Source organism: Sapajus apella, unplaced genomic scaffold (assembly GCF_009761245.1).
Source record: "Sapajus apella isolate SASKATOON/1434 unplaced genomic scaffold, GSC_monkey_1.0 scaffold37, whole genome shotgun sequence".
NCBI lineage: Eukaryota > Metazoa > Chordata > Mammalia > Primates > Cebidae > Sapajus > Sapajus apella.
The window spans coordinates 6,503,793-6,529,417 of record NW_022436977.1 but is presented as its reverse complement, the minus strand read 5'-3'; the positions used below and the strand labels follow the sequence as shown (position 1 = coordinate 6,529,417).

General features: G+C 42.4%; 1 protein-coding gene and 1 pseudogene across 11 annotated transcripts in view; both read right to left on the bottom strand.

Annotated features, from left to right (window-relative positions):
- SLTM (SAFB like transcription modulator) overlaps positions 1-6,293 on the bottom strand; it is a 56,404-nt gene extending 50,111 nt beyond the window's left edge. For 4 of the 11 annotated variants that reach the window (XM_032297306.1, XM_032297310.1, XM_032297308.1 and 1 more), the window contains exons 1-2: positions 6,024-6,290; positions 4,962-5,049 (exon numbers count right to left, since the gene is read on the bottom strand). In XM_032297306.1, the coding sequence (XP_032153197.1) occupies positions 4,962-5,049; positions 6,024-6,185 (250 nt within the window). In that variant the 5' untranslated portion in view covers positions 6,186-6,290. Of the gene's footprint in view, positions 1-4,961; positions 5,050-6,023 lie in introns of all 11 variants that reach the window. The other 7 variants (XM_032297311.1, XM_032297313.1, XM_032297312.1 and 4 more) reach the window with 3 other exon arrangements.
- Positions 6,294-7,901: 1,608 nt separating this feature from the next.
- On the bottom strand, positions 7,902-17,965 carry LOC116564590 (annotated as a pseudogene).
- Positions 17,966-25,625: the final 7,660 nt, after the last annotated feature.

Below are 25,625 nucleotides of genomic sequence, written 5' to 3'. Positions count from 1 at the left end.
ACATTATGATACTGTGTTATGTGAAATATGCTTTATATGGCTGATTACTATGTTTAATTGATAAAAGTTTCAGAAAGCTTTACGGAGTAAACATGTACTTAATTATAAATATGTAGTCTGGGGTATTTTCCACAAAAAATTAGACGTTAAATGTTTGGCCAAACCTGTAACCTCAACATATACTTGTTTGTATAGGAGAAAAATCAGATTTTACACAGTATTTTTAGTGTTTTTAAAGTTGCCAGGTATTGCAAATCAGTTTTAACGTTTGTAAGTACTCTATTACATACAGTTCCAAATACTGTACTGATTAACCATATAACTTTTACTGAAGTTAATTGGTGACTATAAAGGTTGCAAATCTAAAAGAAAAGGCTATGCCGGTGTCAGGTAAACCAAAAGTCTTTAAATCTATAATCTCTAAAACAACATAATGAGAAGTTAGCTCTACCTGTTTTACTACTTTTTTAACACACACCCAAATATAACCATAAACCTCAATGGGGAAAGCTTTCTTCTAGGTTACTTACTTAAAAGTTCGTAACAAAGAAAGTGTGAAAAGACTCAGGAAAACCATTCTAAGATACAAACTTCCCCATATTAACTTCATGTAAACAGATTTTATAAATATGTTGATGTAAATGTCAGAACCCACTATAACATTATCAACATTGTTTCTGCTTGTAATAGCTGCATTTAAAAAATATTCCAGGAAAAACTTAAAAATTTAGGTTCCTTTCCCTCAAACCTCTGTAAATACAATAATTTTAACATACATTTTAAAAAGAAAATTACCCTATATTTATAAGAGAATAAGCTCTACTGGTTTCTGATACACAATAGAGTTCAAAAAAAGGAAATAGATTAAAAAAAAAAAGAGAATTAGCTCAATGTTTCACCTAAGTATTTTTCCATATCCGTGAAGCTTCTCTCTTGTCTTTTAACTTTTATTCACTATCTTAATAGTGTCATAAGAATGATTTCTTTTCCTGACAAGCTATTTTATATCTTGCTGATATCTACCTAACTGCCTCAAAGTAATCCCCTTCTTTTTCTAATAATTTGTGCTGAAGAAAAACTATATTGATTTCTTATAAGCTTACCTGTTCCTTCCTTAAATATCATTTTAAACAGAAAGCATTTTCTTTTCATTTTGACTATATAATTATTAAATTTTAGAAATAAAAGAGCCTTATAGATAAACTAGTAAAATTTCCAGTTTTACAAAAGAGAAAACAGGTTCACTGAAGGAAAAGTGGAATCACCAAGATGAAATTATTTTAAAGGTAGATACCAGTAAGTAAAACAAGATCTGGCAAAAAGAACTGAACATAGTAATTCAGCAACTTGACTGAAAAACTGACATGGACCGGGCGTGGTGGCTCACGCTGGTAATCCCAGCATTTTGGGAAGCAGAAGCAGGAGAATCACCTGAGGTCAGGAGTTTAAGACCAGCCTGACCAACATGAAGAAACCCCATCTTTAGTAAAAATACAAAATTAGCCAAGCATGGTGGCACATGTCTCTAACCCCAGCTACTCGGGAGGCTGAGGCAGGAGAATTGCTTGAACCCAGGAGGCAGAGGTTATGGTGAGCCAAGATCGCGCCACTGCACTTCAGCCTGGGCAACAAGAGTGAAACTCTGTCTCAAAAAACAAAAAAGAAAAAGAGAAAGAGAAACTGACATCACATTAAAACAGCATTTAATACATCCTTGGTTTTCAAATGTGTTCATTACTGACATTTTAATAAGTTGCCCTATACAAATTTGGTCTCTAAAAGCTATTATATAAACATCTTAATTTTTTAAAAATAGAGATAGGGTCTCACTAAGTTGCTCAGACTGGTCTTGAACTCCTGGCCTAAAGTGATCCTCCCACCTTGGCCTCCCCAAGTGCTGGGATTACGGGCATTAGCCACGGCAACTGGCCTAAAATAATTTTATCACTGTGTAAACTGGCAGAGAAAACATCTCAAAAACTAGAACTGAGTTGATATGACGCATTTAAAGCGAAACCAGATCTAAAGATGATCAGCAGCACTTGGAATTTGAGACAAGTAAGTGCATCCTTTAAAAAGTAAACTGGGTTCAAAATCTCTCATACTAAAAATAATAAAAATAAAATAATTGAATCAATAAGCATCTTTATTGTAAATTAATTCAAACTATGTTTAGAGTTGGAGATTTACATTATATTCTTCATAATTCACAGGATTTTCATAACAATGATAGCCAGAGAAGATTACAGCTTTTTGTCATGTATCTCTTAGAATAAGTCACAGGATTTTCATAACAATGATAGCTGGAATTCAGGCAGACTAGGGCTTTTTGTCATGCATCTCTTAGAATGAGGCCTGCTACAAATGATTATCTGTGACAGCTTCTACCTGAAGATCTTAAAACCTCTTAACATCAGAGTTATGGAATAATGTTCACGTATAACCCACACAAAAGAAAAAAATAACAAACATATTGATAAAAATAAATAATGTTGACTTATTTAAAAATGTATTCGGCATTGGAGTGGTCCAGGAATTAGAATTTAAAAAAAAAAGAATTAAAAAAAAAAAATGTACTGGGCAGTTGTGGTAGAACGTGCCTGTAGTCCCAGCTTCTGAGGAGGCTAAGGTGGGAGGATTACTTGAGTCCAGGAGTTTAAGGCTGCAAAGAGCTATGATGGCACCACTGTACTCTACCCTGGGCAACAGAGCAATATTCTATCCATTAAAACAAAACAACAAATAATGTATATGCCTATATATGTCATAAAATGTACTGAAAAACTCCTTGAAATTTTATATTGCTGAAATTATTTCTAATGGTAAGATAAATGACATACCTAATCAAAACTGAAAAACAGATAAACAGAGAAACCAAAAGTTGGCAAGAACGGAATAAATCATATGTTTATTTTAAATGCTAAAATAATGGTCAACTCAAACAACCTGGGACTATGATTAATACATAGTACCTGTCAAACTAGCACAGTGTGCTAGGTAAATGATATGAATCAAAATAACTACAAGACACATGGTTAATTCCTGATAAACTTATTTCTGAATTTTATGCTTTTCCATTTTGAAAAAGCCTCTAAGTTTGTCAGCAGTCTTCTCAGGACAAGCTTCTCTAAGACAGAAAAATGTATCTCTCAAAGGGATACAATGAGTCAGAGTTACATTAAAAGTCACCTTCAAGATAACTTTTTTACTCCTCTAAACTACATCTCCACCTCTCCCAGGGAATGCTTCTTAGCCCTTTTCAATTTCCTTTGGCACAAACAGGGGGCTCTTCTAACCTAGGAAGACTCAAAATAGCAAGCTGTCTTCTATATCTCTGATGCCCAGGTGTGCTTAAGATCAACATTTAATATTCCCTTCTTTTCAAGATTAATCCATTCATTTTATTTTATTTGCAATCATCCAGTGGTTGGAAGTAACATTTGGATCACTTAAAGCACTAAAGAAAATTAGATTACAAAACATGCAGCAACAGTCCATGACCAATTCTGCATAAAAATTGTAGGTAAGCACCAGAATCCAGATATATCATGTCCACCCTCTGCCACTGTCCTTACAGGAGGGAGAAATTTGCAGTTATACAAGTAAAGGTTTCACTAGCCAGAAGCTTTAAAACATACTTACATTCCAGCTGGGCACAGTCGCTCACAGCTGTAATCCCAGCACTTCGGGAGGCCGAGGCGAGTGGATCATCTGAGGTCAGGAGTTCAAGACTAGCCTGGCCAACATGGCAAAACCCCGCCTCTCCTACAAATACAAAAATTAGCCAGGCATGGTAGCAGGTGCCTGCAATCCCAGCTACTTGGAAGGCTGAGGCAGGAGAATTACCTGAACTGAACCTGGAGTGAAGGTTGCAGTGAGGTGAGATCGTGCCATTGCACTCCAGCCTGGTCAACAAGAGCGAAACTCCGTCTCAAAAAGTAATAATAATAATAATAATAATTTAAAAACCTAAGTTCCTTTCATACTGCAAAATGTTTATTTAAAACCACTTTTAGCTGGGCACGGTGGCTCATGCTTGTAATGCCAGCACTTTGGGAAGCCAAGGTGGAAGAATCACCTGAGGTTGGGAGTTCAAGACCAGCTTGACCTACAAGGAGAAATCCCATCGCTACCAAAAATATAAAATTAGCCGGGTATGGTACAGCATGCCTGTAATTCCAGCTACTCAGGAGGCTGAGACAGAAGAATCGCTTGAATCAGGGAGGCGCAGGTTTCGGTGAGCCGAGATCGCACCATTGCGCTCCAGCCTGGGCAACAAGAGCGAAACTCCGTCTCAAAACAAAAACAAACAAACAAACAAAAATACCTAGCTAGTCACTAAATCATTAAATCCTGGAAATATATTCTGCTCTAGTTTAAAAGTTACGAAATAAGAATCTTTACATTCCTGTAATTTAAAGCTTTTTTAAAGCTAATTAATCATGGATTTTTCCTTCTACCTTGTTAGTATGATTGGTCAGTCTTTTAGAATTTCACTAAAAATTAGGATGTATAATGGCATCAATGCAAATTAAGTCCACCAAGTCAAACAAAGTACTAAACATAAAGATCATAGAATTTCAATATACTAAAGAAAATAGCAAGAAGGCAAGGTGAAAGATTGGTAGGAATTCCATCAATACTCTGCCAATTGTGGGGCAAGGTAGACATGTGTTCTTCAGATCTTCACACTATGAAAGATCATTACACAACTTGACTTTGTAATTTTTTCGGAAGAAATAAGGAACTATTTTCACTTTCTAATCAGCTTCAGCCGAATCTTAAGGGATACAAGTCACCCAAAGCCTGGCAACAGTAACTTTTCTTCCTTGACCCAAGAAGGCAGAGTGCCAGAGGGAAATAGCAGAGTAGCACTATATAAACAGGGCAAGTGGCACAAGAGCAGAGGCAAGTTATATAACCAAAATATATTTTAAAATATGTTCATAACTCGTAACAACCTTTGCCTTTAGTTGGTTTCTTGTTTGGAGTATCAGTTGAAACAGTTAATTCAATATTATCTGGATCGCCTCCTTCCTCTTCAATAGCCTACATTAGAAAGAGAAGTTAATATGCTACACAGTCTATCTAAACTTATTTTATAAAAACGAAATGAAAAAAAAATTAGCAAACCTCATGCCTCAAGACATTAGAATTGCCAGTCATTTCATCAACGACTTCAAAAATGAGCAATTAAACTACATGAGATAGTAAGAGAAAGTTTCAGGGGGAAAAAAATCATTAGGCATCAAAATCGCATTAAGTTTTAAATTCTACCGTGTCAAGATAATTAAATATCACATTGTACTGGCCAAAAATCTAAATATGTTCTATTGCAGAAAAGCTGCCAGCTACTAAAGTAAATAACTAAAAAGAGTTTTCCTAGTTTCTGTAATGCAAACTTACTGCTCCTCTACTACAATTCCAACGCTCACTCAAACCAGAAACCTAATCAGGAATGAAAAAGTAGATTATTGCGCTGATGCAAAAACTAAACGCCTAATGGAAAACAAAACCTCTCTCTGTCACCCACCCAGCGACTCCCACTACCAATTCTCCTCAAGATGGGGAGGAAACGGTTGGGCACAATTAAACGGTAACTTCGCAGAAGTCACCAAAGTAACCATTCCCTCCGAGGCCAAGAAATGCACGCGCTCACCATGGCTAAAGGCTGGGGACCGAGCGCCTCCCAGGTCTCCACGATCGCCCTTGGGAGGCCGCGCCGGCCGGCCGCAACCCTCGCAGCCTGGCGGGGACGTCCCGGGGAGGCGGAGGCGCGCTGGGCTGCGGTGGCCGGTCCCGGGCGGCTCTAGGGTCCCTCGTAGGCCCGGCCCAGCCTGGAGCGCGGGGGCGGGGGCGCCGCGGATGGGTCCCCGTCCTCCACGCGCGCGCGGGAGCCGCCCCGGGCCTCCCTACCTGCCTCCCCACGAGTCCCGGCGGCTGCGGGCGGCCGGGGGCTGAGACGGAAGCCGGGCGCCGAGGCGCGGCCTAAGCTCCTCTTCCCGGTCCTCGCCGGGCCTCACCTGCTTGAGTCGGGAGATGAGCACGGTCTTGACTCCGGTGATGTCTAAGTTCCGCCGCTTCAGCTCGGACTTCAGATCGATGACCCGCAGATCGGTGATCTTTTTACCCTCCGCCTGACCCGAGGCGGCCGAGGCTGCCACCGCAGCGGTAGCGGCAGCCATCTTAGAAGAGCAGCGCGCTGCCGAGGCAGCGAGTGGGCTGCAGGGCGGCGGCAGCAGCGCCAACTTCCACCCAGGCCTCAGCGGCCGCCGGCGCAGCGCTGCGCTGCGCACAATGAGCCGCTGGCCCCTCCCCCGGTCCGCCACCCTAGCGCAACCTGCAGCCGCAGCCAGCACCCGGATGACGGCCGCGCGTGCGCACTGGCGCAGGGACCCGCCGCGGCGCGCTCTGGTGGGCGGGTCGCGGCCACTGGGGCGGTGCGATCCCTTGTGTGGTCTGGGAGGTCAGGCACGTCCAACCGCAGCAACGTCCGCCGCGCCGCCGTTCCCCGTCGCTTCGTTAGCCATTTTCTTGCAACGTCTTGAGTCTTGAGCAACAACGAAGTGCAGGCACTGAATGACATCGTGCGCGCGTTACTCAACACAAACCGGGGGGTGGGGGGGCGCGTGCGCGCGCTGAACCTCTCAGGGAAATACTTTATCAGTTCTGCTGAATAATCGAAAAATTGTCGCCAGTGTGCACCAATGAACTAGATTCCCCAAGTTCCATTCAAAAGACCTCAAAGCAATTCTGGGACTGTTAGTCCAAAGAATAGAAAGGGCTGGCCTTTGACACATGCCTCATTAGCTATCTCGAAGGAAAACATCGTTGGCCTGCCCATGGCAGCTGAGTTTATTCTAGTGCTGCCCCTGCTCGCTTGAAAAACGGGAAAACTTCTTTGGTGTTGCCGTCGGGTTTGCTATCCTCCCAGTGGACCTAATGGCCCAACACGAAATTGTTCACTGAGTGGGAAAACTATCTTATAAGTACTTGTTGCCGTTGTCGTATATACTGTGTTCACTATTTTGTCCCCCAAAATTTGGGATTCCAAGAACAGCGAGCATCTTCTTATGGAGGATCGGCCTGTACAAGTGAGTACCTATTTGTAATTTTACCTTGTATTATTTATTATCCAAATATACGTACTGATAGAATAAAACGATTCTATAAATTCCACAAGGTGAGTATGATGTACAATTAACTATACTGTATTTCCTGGTTTTTCAACTTAAATTCCTGAGATCTTACTCACTTTAGGTTACTTTTTCTGACTGACTTGCTCAAAAAGAGGAAGACTGGACATTTTAAAAGAATACCTGACACTAGGGTAGTTCTTTACAGTTCATAAGGCACTTTGACATACAGTAACCCCCTTAATCCTTCCCAACTCCGAGAGGTAAATCTCCGTGAGACTTAGAGCGATTAAATGTCTTGCCTGTGTTCACACAGCAGAGCTTTGCTCAGATCCCAGCTTCCTGATTCCAAATTCAGCTCTGTCTCTGCTACAATATTGGATTTACAGTGATGGAAGTTTAGAATACAGAGACTCCTTAGAAATCTTCTGGCGCATCATTTGAGGTCAGGAGTTCGAGAACAACCTCTCTACTAAAAATACAAAAATTAGCCGGGTGTGGTGATGGGCACCTGTAATCCCAGCTACTCAGGAGACAGAGGTAGGAGAATCACTTGAACCAGGGAGGCAGGGGTTGCAGTGAGATCTGGCCACTGCACTCCAGCCTGGGCAACAGAGGGAGGCCCTGTGGTATAAAAAAAAAAAAAAAAGGAAAAAAAAAAGGAAGAAAAAACTCATCTGGCCTAGTTCTCAAGATTTTAAGAGATATACCTAGGGGTGTACAGCTATTCTCTCTCTCTCCTTTTTGTTTTTATTTTCTTTTTTTACATTCCAGAGGTCTTTTTTTTTTTTTTTTTTTAACACCTATTACGCTGTTAATTCATAGGGAAGAGGTTCCAGCACCTCAGGCTCCTTCCTGTTGGTTCTCACTAAGTGTGCTTCCCTGGGTGGAGCAGGCTGCTGCTTGAGCTGAATCCAGGTGCCTTTCTCTTTGTGTTCTTTCTTTTTCTGGCCATTTTCCTTCATGTGTTTCAGGAAGCTATCTCCGCTCTAAGAGTGCTTAATGTGCTCAATACGCACATTTATTCTCTTGGCCAGAATCTTGCCCTTAACTTGTTTGTTTACAACAGTGCCACCAGCAAAGTCATTGCCGTTGGCAGTGTTACAATGGATAACATTGTAAACTCTTCAAGTTTTGCCACGATAACACATGTGGGGCATGCCTTTTTGAACAGTACCCATTCCCTTGATATCTACAATATCACCTTTCTTTCTTTTTTTTTTTTTTTTTTTGAGACAGAGTCTTGCTCTGTCGCCAGGTGGCAGGCTGGAGTACAGTGGTGCAATCTCGGCTCACTGCAGTCTCCACCTCCTGGGTTCAAGCAGCTCTGCTTCAGCTTTCCAAGTAGCTGGAACTACAGGCGCATGCCACCACACCAGCTAATTTTTGTATTTTTTAGTAGAGACAGGATTTCACCATGTTGGCCAGGATGGTCTCAATCTCTTGACCTCGTGATCCGCCCACCCTGGCCTCCCAAAGTGCTGGGATTACAGGTGTGAGCCACTGCGCCTGGCTGATATCCCCTTTCTTGTAGATTTGCGCATAGGTGGCCAAAGGAACAATTCCGTGTTTTCTAAAAGGCCTAAAGAACATACATCGAGTGCATTTCCTCTTTCCTTTTGTGTTTTGTCATTTTGGTGAATTACTGGAAGATGGTGGTCCCTGCCGAAAGGCTTGTTTTTATCTTTATTTTTTTGAGACAGTGTCTCACTGTGTCACCCAGATTGGAGTGCAGTGGCGTAATCATGGCTCACCGCAGCCTCAACCTCCTGGGCTCAAGTGATCCTCCCACCTCAGTCTCCTGAGTAACTAGACTATAGGTACCTACCACCATGCCTGGCTAATTTTTGTATTTTTTGTAGAGACAGAGTTTCACCATGTTGTTGCCCAGGCTGGTCTTGAATCCTGGGCTCAAGTGATCCTTCCCCCTCAGCCTCTCAAGTACCGTGCCAGCACACCCAGCTAATTTTTTTGTTCTGTAAAGACAGAGTCTCACTATGTTGCCCAGGCTGGTCTCAAATTCCTGGGTTTAAGTTGTCCTCCTGCCTCAACCTCCCAAAATGCTTGGATTACAGGTGTGAGCCATCACACCTAGCTCAAATAAGCTTTTAAATCTTTCTTGTCTTGAAACATCTTCATTTGACTCAACTATTTCCTGTTGGCAATAGTTATATTATTGTGTACTTGTCTTAATGAAGAGTGCATAGCTTAGTGACAAGGGAGATAAATCATATAGATGTCTCTCAAGATAGTGAAGACGTTTGACAAAACATTTTAAAACTTTTTAAAACATCAAAACCATCAAAGATATAACAAGATAATGAGAAATCACTGGGCCAAAATTTGAGAGAAGGCTGAAATCTAGAGAGAGGAGCCCACCATTTGTAGTAAAAGAAGGTTTTTGCTAATGCTGAAAGGCAGATGAGATTTGAGCACCACTTTTGGGTGATTTAAGGGACAAAAGGTGGAACCCAGGGTCTGCCAAAGGAAGGGGCCTGATTTGCTATCCTAAATTTAGTTTTTGTTGTTGTTTTCGATATTTTTGTTTGTTTTGTGTTTTTGAGATGGAGGCTTGCTCTGTTGCCCAGGCTGGCATGCAGTGGCCCAATCTTGGTTCACTGCAACGTCTGCCTCCGGGGTTTAAGTGATTCTCCTTCCTCAGCCTCCTGAGCAGCTGGTGTGCACCACCAGGCCCGGCTAATTTTTGTATTTTGAATAGAAACAAGGTTTCACCATATTGGTCAGGCTGGTCTCATGCTCCTGACCTCGCTGGTCTCCAGCTCCTGACTTCGAGTGCTCTGCCCTCCTTGGCCTCACAAAGTGCTGAGATGATGGGCGTGAGCCACCGTGGCTGGCCACAAACTTACTTTGGAGACACTAAAGTACTGCTCTCTAGAAGAAAAGATGAACTTAGAGTAAGGAAAGCCTTGCTTAGACTGCAGCCATGTTGATTTGTGACATAAAGTCATGTTCCAAGATCTGACGGTGTCATTAATGTCATATTAATGCATACTAATACGGCTCCCTAGCAGAAGCAAATGTAAATTATCCTTGAAGGGAGATGCAACACGTTACCTGTTACCTATGTTCACAAGTTGCTTTTACAATTTTTTTTTTTGAGATGGAGTCTCGCTCTGTTGCCAGCCTGGAGTGCGGTGGAGCAATCTCCGCTCATTGTAACCTGCACCTCCTGGGTTCAAGCCATTCTCCTGCCTTAGTCTCTTGAGTAGCCGGGATTACAGGCATGCACCATCATGCCAGGCTAATTTTTGTATTTTTAATAGAGACAAGGTTTGACCATATTGGTCAGGCTGGTGACCTCGTGATCCGCCCACCTCAGCTTCCCAAAGTGCTGGATTGCAGGCGTGAGCCACTGCACCTGGCTGCTTTTACAAATATTTAAAAAATTACAGTGGCTAGGCCAGGCACATTGGCTCACACCTGCAATCCCAGCTACTTGGAAGGCTGAGGCAAAAGAATCACTTGAACCAGGTAGTGGATGTTGCAGTGAGCCAAGATCATGCCACTGCACTCCAGCCTGGGTGACAGAGCAAGACTCTGTCTCACACACACACACACACACAAAATTTACAGTGTCTAGCATTCAAACTCACAAGGGGACAAGATCCCATGAATGGCAACTAGCACAAGCAACAGACTACAGACATAGGCCCTAGGTTCTCTGAACAGTAGACTTATCAGATACAGACCCAGTGCGGTGGCTCACGCCTCTAATCCCACACTTTGGAGGCCAAGGCGGAGAGATTGCTTGAGTACAAGAGTTTGAGACCAACCTGGGCAATGTGGTGAGACCCCATCTCTGCTAAAATTTAAAAAACTGCCTACTCAGGAGCTAATTTGGAGGCTGGGGTGGGACTATCACTTGAGCAGGGGAGATAGAGGTTGCAGTGAGCCAAGACTGTGCCACTGCTTTCCATCTTAGCTGACAGAGTAAGACCTTGTCTCAAATAAAAATAAATAAATCAAATTTGTTTTTTAAAAAATATCAAACAGAGATTATAAGCAAACAACTAAAACCAAAAAATAAAAAATATATATGAAGTGCTATTATAGATTTGAGGAAGAATCATTATAAATTCTAGACGTAAAAAAATGATATTAAAAAAAACTAAGAAATTGGTGAATTGATCTTTGCATAAGTTACACAGAACTCAAGATAAAATTAGAGAGCTGGAAGATGGGTCCAAAAAAACTATCAAGAATAAACCACGGAAAGGCAAAAAAAAAAAAAAAAAAAAAAAGGAAAGTATTGAAGAAGCATCTTAGGGTCTTGGCAGGAAAGAGATTGCAAACTCAAATCGAGTAAGTTTTAAAAAGTGTAATAAAGGGATTATTTACAAAGGCATGAGCAGGGTTTAGTGAAATCACAAAAAAAATGGTGCATTTGGGTTAAAATCAATGGAAGTTCTTACTGCCTCTCAGCCTCAATAGGTAAGAAAGGAATGGCTTCTAGAACACAGAAAAAGAGGGCTGCACAACTGGCCCGTGGCTTCAACAGAGGAATACAGCCATGGTAACTTCACAGCAAGGAAACCATGGCGTGGGGCAGGGAGGTGATGATAGCAAGAAATGCAGGAACCTCAGTCTTTTTCCACACTTTTTTTTTTTTTTTTTTTTTTTTTTTTTGAGACGGAGTTTCGCTCTTCTTACCCAGGCTGGAGTGCAATGGCGCGATCTCGGCTCACCGCAACCTCCGCCTCCTGGGTTCAGGCAATTCTCCTGCCTCAGCCTCCTGAGTAGCTGGGACTACAGGCACGCGCCACCATGCCCAGCTAATTTTTTGTAGTTTTAGTAGAGACGGGGTTTCACCATGTTGACCAGGATGGTCTTGATCTCTTGACCTTGTGATTCACCCACCTCGGCCTCCCAAAGTGCTGGGATTACAGGCTTGAGCCACCGCGCCCGGCCTTCTTTTTCCACACTTTTATTTCCTACCAATGCTCCTATTGGTGAAACCCAGCTGGAAGCCAGAGGTAAGAGTAAAGAAGCCAGTTAATTTAGTCCATTAATATCTGCCTCTTGGCCAGACACGGTGGCTCACATCTGTAATCACAGCACTGTGGGAGGCTGAGGCGGGCAGATCATTTGAGGTCAGGCGTTCGAGAACATGGCAAAACCACTTCTCTACTAAAAATACAGAAATTAGCCAGGTGTGGTGGTGCACACCTATAGTTCTAGCTACCTAGGAGGCTGAGGCAAGAGAAATTGTTTGAACCCTATGTTGGCCAGGCTGATCTTGAACTCCTGACCTCAGGTGATCCGCCCTGCTTTGGCCTCCCGAAGTGTTGGGATTACAGGCATGAGCCACCGTACCCAGTGGGAAATTTTTCTTTCTTTCTTTTTTTATTCTTTGAGATGGAAATGGAGTTTCACTCTTGTCCACCTCAGGCTGGAGTGCAGTGGCATGGCATGATGTCAGCTCACCGATACCTCTGCCTCCCAGGTTCAAACGATTCTCCTACTTCAGCCTCCCCAGTAGCTGGGATTACAGGCGCGTGCCACCACGCTCGGCTAATTTTTGTATTATTAGTAGAGGTGGGGTTTCACCATGTTGCCCAGGCTAGTCTTGAACTCCTGACCTCAGGTGATCTGCCAGCCTTGGCCTCCCAAAGTGCTGGGATTACAGGTGTGAGCCACCACGCCTGGCCTCAAATTCACTTTTAAGTATATACTCTATAGAAAAACATCTGCATGTAGGCAAAAAAAAAAAAAAAAGACAGCAGATATGCATAGCAGCATTATTTGTAATAGTCACAACCTAGAAACCACCCAAATATCAATTAACAGCAGAATGGATAAATAATTGTGTTATAGCATACAATGCAATACTGTACAATAATTAATATGAAGCAATTATAATGATGTTGAAAGAAACTACGTTATGTAAATACAATGATGTAAATTCTTTTATATTACGTAAAATAATACCTAATGTGTCGTATCATTTATATGACTGAAATACAAGAAAAAACAAATGGTAATATTTAAGGATATATACTGAAGTAGTAAATCTGTAATGGAAAGCAAGGATGTGATTGCCATAAAAGTCAGGATAGTACTTAATGTAGTTGGGAGGTATGGGGTAAGGACTGGGAAGAGTCACGTGCAAGGCTTCTGGAAAGCTGAAAACATTTTTATTTATTTATTTAGAGATGAAATCTTGCTTTGTTGCCCAGGCTGGAGTGCAGTGGTTTGATCTCAGCTCAGTGCAACCTCTGTCTCCCAGGTTCAGGCGATTCTTCTCCGTCAGCCTCCCAAGTAGCTGGGACTACAGGCACGTGCTACCACGCCTGGCTAATTTTTTCTTTTTGATGAATGAGAGGTTCTTCCACTGCCCAGCCTGGCCTCGAATGCATAGCCTCTCCTTCTTAAGTGCCAGGACAACTGGTCTGAACCACCAAGGCTCCCAAATTTTTGTATTTTTAGTAGAGACTGGGTTTCTCCATCTTGGCCAGGCTGCTCTCCCAACTCCTGACCTCAGGTTAGCCACCCACCTTGACCTCCCAAAGTGCTGGGATTACAGGCACGAGCTTGAAAATTTTTTTACTTTATTGATTCAGATGGTGGTTATAGGGATGTTCACTTTATAATAATTTCTCAACCTGTATATTTATGTTTTTCTTTTTTTTTTTTTGAGACAAGGTCTTACTCTGTCGCCCAGGCTGGAGTGCAGTGACGCAATCTCGGCTCACTGCAACCTCTGCCTCCGGGGTTCAAATAATCCTCCTGCCTCAGCCTCCCTAGTAGCTGAGATTACAGGCACCTGCCACCACACCTAGCTAAGTGTTGTATTTTTAGTAGAGATGAGATTTCACCATGTTGGCCAGGCTAGTATTGAACTACTGACCTCAGGTGATTTACTCGCTGTGGCCTTCCAAAGTGCTGGGATTACAGGCTTGAGCCACCATGCCTGGCCTATTTATGTTTTCTAAAATTTCTCTATGAATATTATATCCATAATACAAAAGGTTTAAATTGAAAGCATAGGCTTTGGAGCCATATAATCATGAATTTAAATTCTACTTCTGAGGTTAACTGATGGTGATACGCTTTTATTTTTAAAACTTAAAAAATGTATATAAAGTGTCTAACATGTAATGAGTACCCAGCCATTGTTAATCCTCATTTCCTTCTGGTATCCATTAAACCTATCAAAGAATAAGTACTTGTATGCTAATCTTCAAGGAGGGTGTGATGGCCTTTAAGATGGCCACCAATCATTCTGTCTTCCAGTATTGACATCTTTAGGTAGCACTACCCCATGTTGAATAGGGCTGACCTGTGCAACCAATAGGATGTTGAGGAAATGAAAGAGTTGAAGTTCAAGGTTAGGCCATAAAAGAGATTGTGGCCTCTATCTTTCCCTCTCTTGGGTCATTTGGTCTTGAAGAATCCAGCTGCCATGTTGTGAAAATAGTTAAATAAAGCCCTAAGGAGAAGTCCACACAGCAAGGAACTGAGGCCTCTTAAAAACAACCTGTTTCAATTCACCATCCCTTGGAGTCAGCTATCTTGAAATGGGATCCTCCAGCCCCAAGAAGCCTTAAATGACTGCAGCCACAGCTAATATCTTGAATGTCACCTATAAGACACCCTGAGCCAGAACCACCCGCTTTTTTTTTCTTTTTCTTTTTCTATTTTTATTGGGGGGACAGAGTTTCTGTCACCCAGGCTGGAGTGTAGTGGCGCAATCTTGGCTAACTGCAACCTCTGTCTTCCAGGTTCAAGCGATTCTCCTACCTTAGCCTCCTGAGTAGGTGGAACTTCAGGCGTGCGCCACCACACCCACCTAATTTTTGTATTTTTAGTAGAGACAGGATTTCACCATGTTGGCCAGGACGGTCTTGATCTCCTGACCTAGTGATCCGCCTGCCTTGGCCTCCCAAAGTGCTGGGATTACAGGCGTGAGCCACTGCACCCAGTCTTCTTTTTCTTTTTTGAGACAGGGTCTTGCTCTGTTGCCCATGCTTGAGTGCAGTGGTACAATCTTGATCATTGCAGCCTCCACTTTCCAGGCCCAAGCCACCCTCCCACCAACCTTCTGAGTAACTGGGACTACCGGTGCATGGCACCACACCCATATAATTTTGTCTATTTTTTGTAGAGGTGGGATTTCTCCATGTTGCTCATGGTGGTCTCAAACTTGTGAACTCAAGTGATACACCTGCCTTGGCCTCCCAAAGTGCTGGGATTACAGGTGTAAGTCACCATGTCTGGCCCAGAATCACACAGTTTAGCTACTTTTAACATCCTAACTCAGAAAAAGTGTACATAATAGTAAATGTTTATTTTTATGTTACATTCCTAAGCAATTTGTTATGCAGCAATAGATAACCAGTACAAAGAAGCAGGAAGGTAGAAACTGAAGGATCTGTGACTTAGTCTGAAAGTTGACTTTGAGGGAGAGAATTTCCAAGAGATAAATAAGGGAGCAAAAAGTAGGCTGGCGTACTGAAGCAGAGAAGGAAAAGGAGATTGCTCAGAGTTGTACTGGGGTAAGAAAGGGCTGTGTATTGAGGAGAGTCTATGTGGGATTCTCCAACAAGGCTTTATTCAGCATTTGCTCTCAATGTGTATCATTGGAATGCCCACTCCATGCCAGGTATGGACCAGCAGTAAGGATACAGAAATGAATACGTAGGAGGCCCCAATGGATAGACAGTTTAGTGGAGAAATAAGCAAACTAACATTTATAATACGATCTAAATACTAAACTACCGGACAATGACCAAAATAGAAAAGATCTATTGGCCCTAAAATAAATTTGGGACACTTCCTAATGAAGGTGACATCTAAGCTGAGTTTTGCGAGATGAGATGAACAGAAGAAGTGGTATTGGAGGAGAGAGCAGAAGAATCAGCATATAGGACAACAAGGAGACATGCTAGAGGATGCAGCAGTGAAGAAATTGCAAGTGTGCTGCAAGGGGAGAGAAGTGGGAGGGATGAGACTGGAGAGGTAGCCCGCAGTTTCCCATGTACATTGAAGTAAGAAAGGAGGCAGAGAGACCAGGTAGGAAGCTACTAGCGTGTTAAGAGAGGTGGGGTGGGAAGGGATGAATTGCAGAAGTGAATCCATAAGACTTAGTCATCAAATGGATGTGGAATCATGACATGGCCTGAGGTACAAAGTACAAACTAAGAAAGAGATTCATGGCGAGGAAAGAATTGAGTTGAGTTTAAAGTTAGGAATCTTAAAGTTCAGGATTATGCAAAGGAGAGAGCTGGATGCAGTGGTGAGCTCCTGCCTCAGAGAATCAGATTCTCTGAGGCAGGAGGGCCACTTGGGCTCAGATGTTTCAGACTACCCTAAGCAGCATAGCAAGACCTTGTCTCAAAAAAAAAAAAAAAGAAAAAGAAAACCAAACAAACAAAAAAATGAAAAAAGAAGAACAGAATGACAGGGAGGGAAATTCTGAACTTCTTTTCTTATTCCTGTCTGTCTCTCCTTTTACAGTCAAGCTTTTCAAAAGATATACCTACAGTGCCTACTTTTTTTTTTTTTTTCTGAGACAGGGTTTTTCTCTGTTGCCCAGCTGGAATGCAGTGGCATGATCAGAGCTCACTGCACTTTGTGCCTCCCGGTCTCAAGCCATCCTCCTGCCTCGGCACCCTACCCCCCAACCAGTAGCCGGGACTATAGGCACATGCCACCACACCCGGCTAATTTTTGTATTTTTGGTAGAAATGGGGTTTCACCACGTTGCCGTGTGTCTGAGGCATGTTGCCCAGGCAGGTCTCAACCTTCTGAGCTCAAGCCATCTTCCTGCATCTGCTTCCCAAAATGTTGGGATTATAGGAGTGAGCCGCTGCATCCAGCAGATCTGTTTTCTTTTTTTTTTTTGAGACGGAGTTTCGCTCTTGTTACCCAGGCTGGAGTGCAATGGTGTGATCTCGGCTCACCACAACCTCCGCCTCCTGGGTCCAGGCAATTCTCCTGCCTCAGCCTCCTGAGTAGCTGGGATTACAGGCACGCGCCACCATGCCCAGCTAATTTTTTGTAGTTTTAGTAGAGACGGGGTTTCACCATGTTGACCAGGTTGGTCTCGATCTCTTGACCTCGTGATCCACCCGCCTCGGCCTCCCAAAGTGCTGGGATTACAGGCGTGAGCCACTGCGCCCGGCCAGATCTATTTTCTTAAGTGTAACATTTTAAATAAGCATACAGAGGCCATTTTCTAGACAAAACATTAAACATTTAATATCTAAATCATAAATATTAAGATTTTTAATTAATTATCTTCAAACTTACTCTAAGTTTTTTGATGGCTATAAAGTCACACAACAGTGGATGTGGAGATTTGTCATCTCAAGGGAGCAGAGATTTCTGGGTTGAAGACTCTGTGGCTATAGAATTGTTACTTACTGCCACAGGTTCAGACTGGGATGTGGAACCTGAATACCCAAGCCCCCGGGATGATTCTACGTGATTCCCAGAAGGGAAGTCTGTCCTTTCTTATTATTGCTATCCGAATAGGCAACTCTGAATCAACACATTTTAGCTGAGATTTTTAATCAGCTGCCTTCTGTTTTTTTGGTCTGTCTCTGCCACAACTCTATTGCCATTTTAGTATTAGTACATTATTTTTAAGGAATTTAAAACATAAAAGTGTTCGCCAATCTTTTGATGTATGATTGAAGTAGTCTGGACTGAAGGACTTGTCTAGACTAGATTCAAAGATTGGTGAGAACGATCACGTAAGTGATTCCTTATTCACGACTGAGCCTGTAAAAAAGCAGTGAACAAAATATTTACACAGTAAAAATATGAATAAATGTGGTTCCCCAAAGCCTACCTTTATTCTTCATGGTGGTACACTCAAAGGTCAACAGTCTGAGATGCCCATGGAAATGAAAAATCTGCTAGGTCAGGGATGCTCGAGCAGTAGGCTAGCTGCCTTTTATATCATTTAAAGCTGGAGTGAGGCAAGTGAGGCAACCACAGACCTGCTTACGAGTCTACCCTATTATTATATAAGGAAATCCCTACAGTGCCATAATTTAATACTCTGGATTACAGTTTAAATGGCTGCAACAAGCTTACTTGAAGTTTCAGAGCATCAGACCTGGCCATGGCTTTTCAAAGGAGAAAAGCCTTTTCTTTGAATTTTGGAACCCATATTTCTGGGGCTTCAGGAATATTTAATTAAATTACATTAATGTATAACATGTACAACTGGAAAAACAGGTTGTGGAGCAAATCCATATGACTAATAGCAAGCAAGATACAGCCCAATTTCTGGCAGCAGAAGTACATGGTTATGCTAGAAAATAGCCTACTAGTTGAAAGTGTTCAGTATGCCATGGCTTTAGCCTGTTTTACAAAGGCAATAGTGAGAATGCAGCTTACCACAGTGCATTAGGTGAAAGGACACAGGTCAAGAACATTTCTACTCTATACAGGCATGTAAACAATATGAATTTGTTCTGTGTGAGGGTTTGGGAGGATCTCTCCATCTGTTCATATTTTGTAAGTACTTTATATAGCTGCCATGTCCTTAAGGAGAAGTTCCTCAGTTGTTATGGATTCTCAATCAATAACTTTAAGTGGATACCCATGGAAGAGATAATGCTATATCTTTGCTTCTCTCTTCCTGAGTGCCTAGGCAGTTAGGTTGCAACGTCTTTAGAAGTTTGGCTGGTGAGATGTGGGTGGAACTGATGTTAGCCATTTTCAGGCCCTAGCCCTTAAAAACTTGTTGGGCTGAGGGGCAGTGGCTCACACCTGTAATTATAGCACTTTGGGAAGTTGAGGCAGGATGATTACTTGACCCCAGGAGTTTGAGACCAGCCCGGGCAAAAACAAGACACTATCTGTACAAAAAAAAAAAAAATTAGTGTAGAGGCACATGCCTATAGTCCCAGCTACTTGCAGGCCAAGGCAGGAGAATTGCTTGAGCCAGAGAGGTCGAGACTGCAGTGGGCTGTGACTGCGCCATTGCACTCCAGTCTGGGTGACAGAGTGAGACCTTATCTCAAAATCAAAACAAAAACAAAACTAAAAAAACTTCTTGGGCAATCTTCCTGTCTTATCTTTACTACTGTTACCTCAGAGGCCTCATGATTCAGATGGTATAGCTACAACATGGTGGAAGTCTTGCTGAACCACAAGAAGTGTCACAAGACTGAGAAATAAACTTTTGTGATATTAAGTCGCTACAATTTGGAGGTTTGTCAGTTTTGGCAGATAGTGTTGATTACTGTGAAAAATACAGTAACATGCAACATAGTGTGAAAGGAAAATAAAAACTCAGAGCCCCAATTCACTATGCCAAAGGGAGAAAAAATAAGCTGAAAGCTGAGTCATGCAAGAAGCTGCCTTTCCTTTTGTTTGTAAGCAGATAGCCACAGATAAAAGGTTAAATATGGGTAGCTACTCTGTGTTCATCTTATCTTATGTGAAGAGCCAATTTACTGAGCATGAGACCAGTACATAATTGACTCTTTCCCTACTTACTTATTTTCTCTTGCAGCATGTGAACTGCCATAACTTCCTTCTTTTCCTTCCAGATCACTTTGCCCCATTAAATATTGAAGTCCTAAAATTCTTTGGAGAAAGGCACAGACCACAGACTTTTTATGATTCTGTATTCCTGTCTTCTGGGAATGTCCTTACCCTTGGCAAAATAAACTTCTAAATTCATTGAGACCTGTCTTAGATACTTTTTGGTTTATAACAAAATCTATGAGATTTGTCCATATTGTTGCATACATCAGTAATTTGTTCTTTTTCATTGCTATGTAATATTACATTGTTTGAATTTACCACATTTGTTTATTCATTTTGTTCGTAATGGACATTTGGGCTTGTGATATTGTGAAATATATACAATATTTGGTCTTCCTTCCTGTTTTCTGGCATACAACTTTTAAAATCCTTGAACTCTCTAAAGTGATAAATGGCTTTTTGTGTGCTAACAAGTTGACTGATGGCTGGCCACCCCTAAGTAGCTTCAGGATGAGGGCTAGTCACTGGAAAGACTAAGCCGTGATTAGAGAATTGGTACTTTCACTCCAGTGGGGAGATCACTGGAGCCCATGAGGTCAAGGCTGCAGTAAGCCATGATCATGCCAGTGCACTCCAGCCTGTGTGACAGAGCAAAACCCTGTCTCAAAATAAATAAATAAATACATACATACATACATAAAATAAATACATAAAGAAATATTTATGTCTTTTCTCCAATAAATGTCAACTGCAAATAGCTGCCGTTTGCGATTTCTGTCGATTTCTCTCTGCAGTTCAGTTTTTGCTTCATTGTTTTGTGTTTCAAGGCAGTTTTACACCTAATACAAATACATTTTTTTTTTTTTTTTTTTTGGGGATGGAGTTTCGCTCTTGTTACCCAGGCTGGAGTGCAATGGCGCGATCTCGGCTCACCGCAACCTCCGCCTCCCGGGTTCAGGCAATTCTCCTGCCCCAGCCTCCTGAGTCGCTGGGATTACAGGCACGCGCCACCATGCCCAGCTAATTTTTTGTATTTTTAGTAGAGATGGGGTTTCACTGTGTTGACCAGGATGGTCTCGATCTCTTGAGCTCGTGATCCACCCGCCTCGGCCTCCCAAAGTGCTGGGATTACAGGCTTGAGCCACCGCACCCGGCCTAATACAAATACATTTATGACTTACATGTTGTGTTCCTTTAATCTTTATGTAGTGCCCCTCTTTATATCTGTTTTTGCCTTAAATTGTATTGTGTCTGATATTACTATTAGCTTTCTGTTTATATGCATTTTCTGTAATTTGTTATTGCTTCCATTTTATTTTCAAACTTTCTTCTTTTTTTTTTTGTTGATACAGGGTCTCACTCTGTCCAGGCTGGAGTGAAGTGGTGTTGTCTTGGCTCACTGCAACCTGTGGCTCCTGAGACCAAGTCATTCTCCCACCTCAAATGATCTTCCCATCTCAGCCTCCCCAGTAGCTGAGACTACAGGCATGCACCACCATGCCTGGTTAATTTTTGTATATTTTGTAGAGACGGAGTTTCTCCCTGTTCTCCAGACTAGTCTCAAGCTCCTGGACTCAAGCGACCCACCGGCCTCATCCTCCTAAAGTGCTGGGTTTACAGGTGTGAGCCACTGTGCCTGACCTATTTTCAATCTTTCTATGTTGTTTTAGGATTGTCTTCTGTAAGAAGTATGTGATTGATATTTTTAATCCAATGTCTGGGTTTTTCCTTTTTAGTGCATGCATTTGCATTTATTGTGATTACCAATAACTTTAACTTTATATGTGTATATTTTGTGATTCTGGTACTGATTTTTTCTCTTTCTCTGCTTTACGTTGGATTCTTAACATTTTTTATAGTTCTCCTTTGACTTTCCTTTGCTAGTTTGGGAACTATAAACTGTATTTCTCTTCTTTTAATCATACCCTTAAATCTTTACTTGTTTGCATCAGTTATCTATTGCTGTCTAATGAATTACCCCAATACTTAGAGGCTTAAAACAACAATAAACATTTGGCTGGGCACGGTGGCTCATGCCTGTAATCCCAGCACTTTGGGAGGCCAAGGCAGGCGGATCACTCGAAGTCAGAAGTTCAAGACCAGCCTGGCCAACCAGGCGAAACCCAGTCTCTAGTAAAAATACAAAACTTCACCTGGCATTGTGTCATACACGTGTAGTTCCAGCTACTCAGGAGGCTGAGGCAGAAGAATCGCTTGAACCTGGGAGGCAGAGGTTGCAGTGAGCTGAGATCATGCCACTTGCATGCGGGCCTGGGAGACAGAGATTCCATCTCAAAAAAACTAACAACAAAAAACAATGAACATTTATTGTCTCACACAGTTTCTGTGGGTCATAAGTTTAGGAGGGGCTTAATTGGGTGCTCTGGCTTGGGATCTCTCATGACTTGTCAAGATGTCAGCTGGCCTACAGTCATTTGACGATTCCCTGGGCCTGGAGGCCCCACTCTCAAGGACCCATGTAGCTGGCAAGCAGCAGGCCTTAGTTCCTTACCATGTGAACCTCTCCATACGGCTGTTGGATAGTTCTCATGATATGGCATCTCAACTTCCCTAGAGGAACTATCTACCTCAGTACTATTGACTTTTTTTAAAATTCATAATTCCCTGTTGTAGGGGCCAGAGGTGCTGTTCTGTTTAGGACATTTAACAGTATCCTTGACCTCTACCCACTAGATGGCAGTAGTGGTCCCAGTTACGACAATCTCTAAGACACCTCCACATGGTCCCCAAGTTCTTGGGGTGAGCATGGGGGACAAAATCACCCCCAACTGAGAATCATTGCCGTAGAGCCAATGCTTCAAGAGAGAGACCGAGGTGGAAATTGCCACATATTTGATGAAGTAGCCTCAGGAGTAAAAGCCTTCTCACTTCTGCTGTATTTTATTGGGCACACTGGGAAGCCACAGTTCAGTGACAATACCAGAAGGTGAGGCTATTGGGAGCCATTATAGGAGGCTGGCTACTATACTACTTAAATATAAAAATTTCTAAAAAGGTAAAGCTTTTTAGTACCTCTACCCTTCTCCTGAACCTTTGCATACTGTAATTATCCATCAAACACTTGCTATCCTTATTTTCTTATTTTTGTCCAGGGTTTCGGTTTAGTTTTAACTTTTTCTACAAATTATTTTTGTAGTTCACATTTAATTAAACTTAACAACATATTTTATCACGTTCTATGTTCTCTCATGTCTTACATCCCACTCCCTTAAAGTTCATTTTTCTTGCTGACTCACACCCTTTGGTAGCTCTTTCAGTGAGGCTCAGAAGAGAATACTGTCTCCCATTCTTTATATGCTATTTCATCCTCACTTTTTTTTTGATACAGAGTCTCACTCTGTTGCCATGGCTGGAGTATAGTGGCGCCATCTCGGTTCATTCCATCCTCTGCCTCCTGGCTTCAAGTGATTCTCCTGCCTCAGCCTCCTGAGTAGCTGGGATTGCAGGTGTGCACCATCACGCCCAGCTAATTTTTGTGTTTTTAGTAGAGACAGTGTTTCACCACATTGACCAGGCTGATCTTGAACTGCTGGCCTCAAGTGATCCGCCCGCCTTGGGTTCCCAAAGTGCTGGGATTACAGAAGTGAGCCACTGCACCTGGCCCAACCTCACTCTTGAATGATAGTTTAGCTATAGTTAGATTTTTAGGTTGACAAGTACAGTTGACCCTTGTACAACATGGGTTTGAACTGCACGAGTTCACTACTCTGGGGATTTTTTCCAACCAAACACAGATGAAAATAGAGCATTAGCAGGATGTGAAACCCACTTATATGGAAGGCCAACTTTCTATATGCAGGTTTGCAGGGTGGATTGTGGGACTTGGGTATGTAAGGATTTTGGTATATACCCGGTGTGTGTTGGGGGATCTTGGAACCAATCCCCTGTGTGAGAAAAGACTGTATCTACTTTCAGCAATTTGAAGCAATTATTTCTATAAGTCTAATGATTTTTTAATAGATAATTTCTTAAAGAGGCTTTTAGCAATTTCTCTGTAGCTCTGATGTTTTTTAGTGCTTTTTTTTTTTTTTTTTTTTGGTCCAGGCTGGAGTGCAGTGGCGAGATCTCAGCTCACTGCAGCCTTGACCTCCTTGGTCTCAAGCTGTCCTTCCATCTCAGTCTCCCGAGTAGCTGGGACTACAGGTGCACACCACCATACATGGCCAATTTTTGTAGTTTTTGCAGAGATGAAGTTTTGCCTTGTTTCCCAGGCTGGTCTATAACTACTGAGCTCAAGCAATCCACCTGCCTCAGTTTCCCAAAGTGCTGGGATAACAGGCAGGAGCCTCCATGCCCAGCCTACTTGTTTGGATATAAAGGTAGATTTTTCTTTATCCTGCAGAAGCGCACTTTCAATCTGAAGATTTATATGTTCCTTCAGTTCTTTAATCTACTCAGCAATTATCACTTTCAATGCTATTTTTTGTGATGGAGTCCTGCTCTGTCTCCCAGGCTGGAGTGCAATGGTGTGATCTCAGCTCATTGTAACCTCCACCTCCTGGATTCAAGCGAGTCTCCTGTCTCAGCCTTCTGAGTAGCTGGGATTACAGGCACCTGCCATCATGCCTAGCTAATTTTTGCATTTTTAATACAGGGTTTCATCATTTTGGCCAGGCTGGTCTCAAACTCCTGATCTCAGGTGATTCGTGTGTCTCGGCCTCCCAAAGTGCTGAGATTATAGGCGTGAGCACATCGCCTTAATGCTGTTTCTCTATAATTCTTTTTTATTCTCTTCTTCTGGAACTCCAATTAATTGTATGTAATTTTTTGTGTCCTGTCTCATACATATTTTTATCTCTTTTTGTGATTTTTTTTTTTTTAGAAGCAGAGTCTCCCTCTGTTGCCCATTAAACCATGACTCCAATTCTAAGATAAAAATTTTTAAAATTTCCAGTGACAAAAATAAGTCAGGGTTTTTTGGGGGAATAACCATATAACCATTTATTGCCTTTTTTTTTTTTTTGTAACAGAGTCTCACTCTGTCGCCCAGGCTGGGGTACCGTGGCACAATCTTGGCTCACTGCAACCTCCACCTCCCAGGCTCAAGAGATTCTCCTGCCTCAGGCCTCCTGAGAGCTGGGATTACAGGTGCCCATCACCACACCCAGCTCATTTTTGTATTTTTAGTAGAGATGGGGTTTCACCATGTTGATCAGGCTGGTCTCAAACTCCTGACCTCAGCTGATCCACCCACCTTGGCCTCCCAAAATGCTGGGATTACAGGCATGAGCCACCACACCAGGCCTGTGATGTGTTTTTAATATAGTCTTCAGTATTATATTGCAAGTTCACTAATTACTCAGATTTGTCTAGTCTTAAGTTTACCCAGTTTTATTTATTAATTTATTGAGACAGAGTTTCCCTCTTGTTGCCCAGGCTGGAGTGCAATAGTGCAATCTCGGCTCAAGGCAACCTCCACCTGCCAGGTTCAAGCAATTCTTCTGCCTCAGCCTCCCTAGTAGCTTGGATTACAGGCATGCACCACTACGCTCGGCTAATTTTGTATTTTTAGTACAGAAGGAATTTCTTCATGTTGGTCACACTGGTCCCGAACCCCTGACAGGTGATCCATCCACCTTGGCCTCCCAAAATACTGTGATTACAGGTGTCAGCTACTGCACCCAGTCATTATTATTATTTTTTTTAAATAGCTTCACGGAGATGGGGCATAGTGGCTCATATCTGTAATCCCAGCACTCTAGGAGGCTGAAGTAGGAGGATCACCTGAGGCCAGGAGTTTGAGACCAGTCTCTATAAAAAAATTTTTTTTAATTAGCTGAGCATGGTGGTAGGCACCTGTTGTCCCATCTACTTGGCAGGCTGAGGGGAAAGGATGGCTTGAGCCCAAGTATTCATGCCACTGCAGTCCAGCCTGGGCAACAGAGTGAGACCCTGTCTAGAAAAAATAAATAAATGGGCGTTGCACAGTGGCTTATGCCTGTAATCCCAGTACTTTGGGAGGCCGAGACAGGCAGATCACCTGAGGTCAGGAGTTTGAGA